Raw genomic sequence first — 3,534 nt, 5'->3', positions numbered from 1 at the left:
TATGCCTGTAGGTGGGGGGGGGAGGGGTGGACTTTGAAAAAGCCCGGGGCCATCCCTTACAGCCACAGCGACCACAAACTCAGACAGAAGAGACAGACCCCCTTACCCTACTGACATCCCATCAATACTTTGTAAAAGCCCTTCTAATGTGCAAAATGCTCCACCGCCGTTTCTCTCCCCCACTGCTATTCAGGTCGGCCACACTCCCATTTTCTGGGTGGGGAGGGAAGAATGGCAAGTGACACGCCCAAGGCTGTAACTCTGAGCGGGACAGCCAAGCGCCTGCCCCTTCAGCTATTACAACCATTTCCATTAGCCGTTTTGGCAAAGTTTCACAATGATGCCGCCCAGCCCAGCCAGCAGACCCAGGATCGGAACCAGGACACAGCTCAGCCCACTGGCTGTACCAGCCGTTACCAGGAGAGAGCAGACCATGCGTAGAGATGTAAAATTGGTTAGAGATGTGAAATTTCCGGAAATTTTGAAGCTCGGAAAAAACCCCGGGTTTTTTCCGTTTTTTTCGGGGGGAAATGGAAATTTTTGGAAAAACTGAAAAAAATGCTACATTAGCACTTCTTTTTTCTTCTCCAGATTGAAAGTCATTCTGTTACTTTAGGAAGATAAAATATGACTATGGACATTTTTACTTGGCATGAAATGATCACAACTAGCATATTAAAAATATAGTGTATCCAACCCATTATTACAAACAGAATACCCACCCACATGCAAAAACAAAACTGAAACCTTTTTCTTTTCTTGTGACAACAGCACCTCCTAAAAGAAGGAATGCATCTTGTTCTTGCATTGGCGAGTTCAGTTTGTAACCTAGGACTTGCTTGTCCTCCGTGCACAGAAATTACATCAATCTGATACCATACATATTTTTTAGAAATGATCTGGAAAATATCTGAACACCTTGTCCTAAAATATTTTATTCATCATGTTAAGATAAAATGTTCCATAATCAATTTTTTTTCCTTTCCTTTTTTCAATTTTTCAGAAAAAAACAAAAAAGGTTTCAGGAAACAAACAGGGTTTTTTCCAAATTTTTCTGGGCCTTCACATCTCTAACCATGTGACTAAGCTCCCATCCAAGACTACCAAGCCTTACAGCAACAGAACAAAGTTTGAGTCCGGTGGCACCTTTAAGACCAACAAAGTTTAATTCTGGGGATAAGCTTTTGTCTGCATGCAGAATTGAACTTTGCTGGTCTTAAAGGTGCCACCGGACTCAAACTCTGTTCTGTTGCTTCAGACCACCACAGCAATCCACCACCTGAAGCCTTACAGCAGGAAGACCACCAGTGCAGCTGAGAAGGAGACTGTCCACGAGGCACTGCAGGATCCAGCCAGACGTTTAGTGGACCAACACTGATGCGGCCTTTCCTTTAGCAGCCGCTCTACTCACCGAAACTGAAGCGGTAGAATCCAGCTGGTACTTTGCTGCAATTCCAAACCGAGTGCTGTTGCTGCCTGCAGTCCAGTTGAGATTTACGGCAGTCTCAAGGTTGTCGCTGACTTTTTGGTAAATGGAGCCCCCAAATTCCGACCCATCATTGCTGGAAAATATTTTTACAGCAAATGTTTAAAGTCACATCGTAAACTAAACCCCCACACAAACATATTTTTTTTTAGCTTTCTCTTCATTGAGCTCAAATAAAGAAGGGCCAAAATGGGGGGGACAGGACACAAAAAGTCTTCCGATACAACCAAGAATAACGCTCAGAGCAGTGTTCCCACTAAGCTGAGTTAGTGTGAGCTAGCTCACGGTTTTTTAGCCTCCAGCTCACAGATTTTTGTTTTAGCTCAGAAAAGATGGCTCCAGAGCAAACTAATTCATGCAATAGCCAAATTGTTCGCTCACAACTTTAGTGCCAGTACCTCACAAAGTAGAATTTTTGCTCACAAGACTCCACAGCTTAGAGGGAACATTGCTCTCTGGACCAATGAAGATTTTTAGACTAAGAAAATGATGGGTCTTTGGCTAATAATAAGCATTTTATCTATCTACTTGGATGGGACTATTGCTTATGGTTGCATTCAGAAAAGACGGCAAACCCACCCTTCCTTTTGCTCGTGGCTTGGAGACTGAAGACTTTGGCATTCCTCAAAACCTAGTTTTTCACAATGGGCCAGCCACACAAGACTGAACTGTGGTTTGCTATCAGCCAGGATTAAACCACGGTTTGCATTCCATAATGTAAGGGAACAATTCGGCCTGTCATTTCATCTAACTCTAGTCCATGGACTTCCAAGGTTCTGATCACACTTGCACAATACACTTACACAATACACACTGCTGCAGGCATTTTTTACATTTATAGTTTAATGATGTCACAACGTCCCAGAGTTCCTGCCCATAATTTTGCACGGGCAACTTCTGCTGAATACTTACACGTTGGTGTGCAGCTGGAAGTCCCCAGTCTTGTAACCCACAGAGAAATTGTTTCTCGTCAACTTGGATTTGGCACTGTCAAAGGTCATTTGGCAACCAGCTAGCCAGCCCTCGTAGCCAAGGACAGCCGAGCCGTGGATAGCCGGGCCGGCAAAATCAAAGTCAACGTCGCACCCAATGTTTATGCACTCCCGCTTATAGGCAGACTTGATCTTGCCGCTCTTCTTCCTGAAAGAAAGAGGATTTTTTTCTCACGCAAGGTTAATGGTTGCTCTGAAACGCCTGAGCTTTACGAAGTCTCATCCACTGGCAGGGAAGATGGCCTTTGGGATGAAGTACAAGAAAACGCTGGAAACAACTGCAGTCCTGGGAAAGCAACTGAACATCAGGGGAAGAGACATGGACGGGCAAACCTATCATGAGACTCAGACAGACTTTGTTTCTTACTTACATCCCGGCTTTGGAATGGGGATCTTGCTCAATGCTGAATGGGGCATGTCTCATGAACTTGAGGGCCACCGTTAACTTGCATCATTTACTGGCATATCATTCCTTCATGAACACAGCAGATGCCAAACCAAAAGGGTAATTAAAAGTGACGGCCAGACACCATCGAGACTTTTAAGATTTTGCCCTGACCTGGCATGCCCGATCTCGTCAAATCTCGGAAGCTAAGAGATAGCCAGTTTGGTGTAGTGGTTAGGAGCGCAGACTCTGATCTGGGAGAACCGGGTTTGATTCCCCACATGCAGCTGCTGGTGTGACCTTGGGTCAGTCACAAGTTCCCTCAGAGCTATTCTCTCAAGAGCAGTTCTCAAGGGAACTCTCTCAGCCCCACCTACCTCACGGGGTGTCTGTTGTGGGGAGGAGAGGGGAAAGGAGGTTGTAAGCCGCTCTGAGACTCCTTCAGGTAGTGAAGGGCGGGGTATAAATCCCATCACTACTACTTCTTCTAAGCAGGGCTGACCCTGGCAAGTATTTGGAAGGGCGACCTCCAAGGAATACTAGGGACAGGACGCAGGTAAGCCACCTCTCTGAAATATCATAGCCCCACTAGGAGTCGCCAGAAATCATCATGACTCCCAGTCTCACAAGCGCGCGCACACACACAATACTCACCCCCCCCCCCAAAAAAA

The 3,534-nt window shown here is 45.7% G+C and overlaps 1 protein-coding gene across 1 annotated transcript in view; it reads right to left on the bottom strand.

Annotated features, from left to right (window-relative positions):
• The window catches only part of VDAC2 (voltage dependent anion channel 2), a 15,236-nt gene that overhangs the window by 2,799 nt on the left and 8,903 nt on the right, over positions 1 to 3,534 (bottom strand). The window contains exons 6-7 of the mRNA XM_015410671.1: positions 2,399 to 2,626; positions 1,412 to 1,562 (exon numbers count right to left, since the gene is read on the bottom strand). Of these exons, the coding sequence (XP_015266157.1) occupies positions 1,412 to 1,562; positions 2,399 to 2,626 (379 nt within the window). The remainder of the gene's footprint in view (positions 1 to 1,411; positions 1,563 to 2,398; positions 2,627 to 3,534) is intronic.

This window comes from Gekko japonicus, unplaced genomic scaffold, assembly GCF_001447785.1.
Source record: "Gekko japonicus isolate JY-2015 unplaced genomic scaffold, Gekko_japonicus_V1.1 scaffold5410, whole genome shotgun sequence".
Taxonomy (NCBI): domain Eukaryota; kingdom Metazoa; phylum Chordata; class Lepidosauria; order Squamata; family Gekkonidae; genus Gekko; species Gekko japonicus.
The sequence above is the reverse complement of the archived record's forward strand: the minus strand, read 5'-3'. Positions and strand labels throughout refer to the sequence as shown.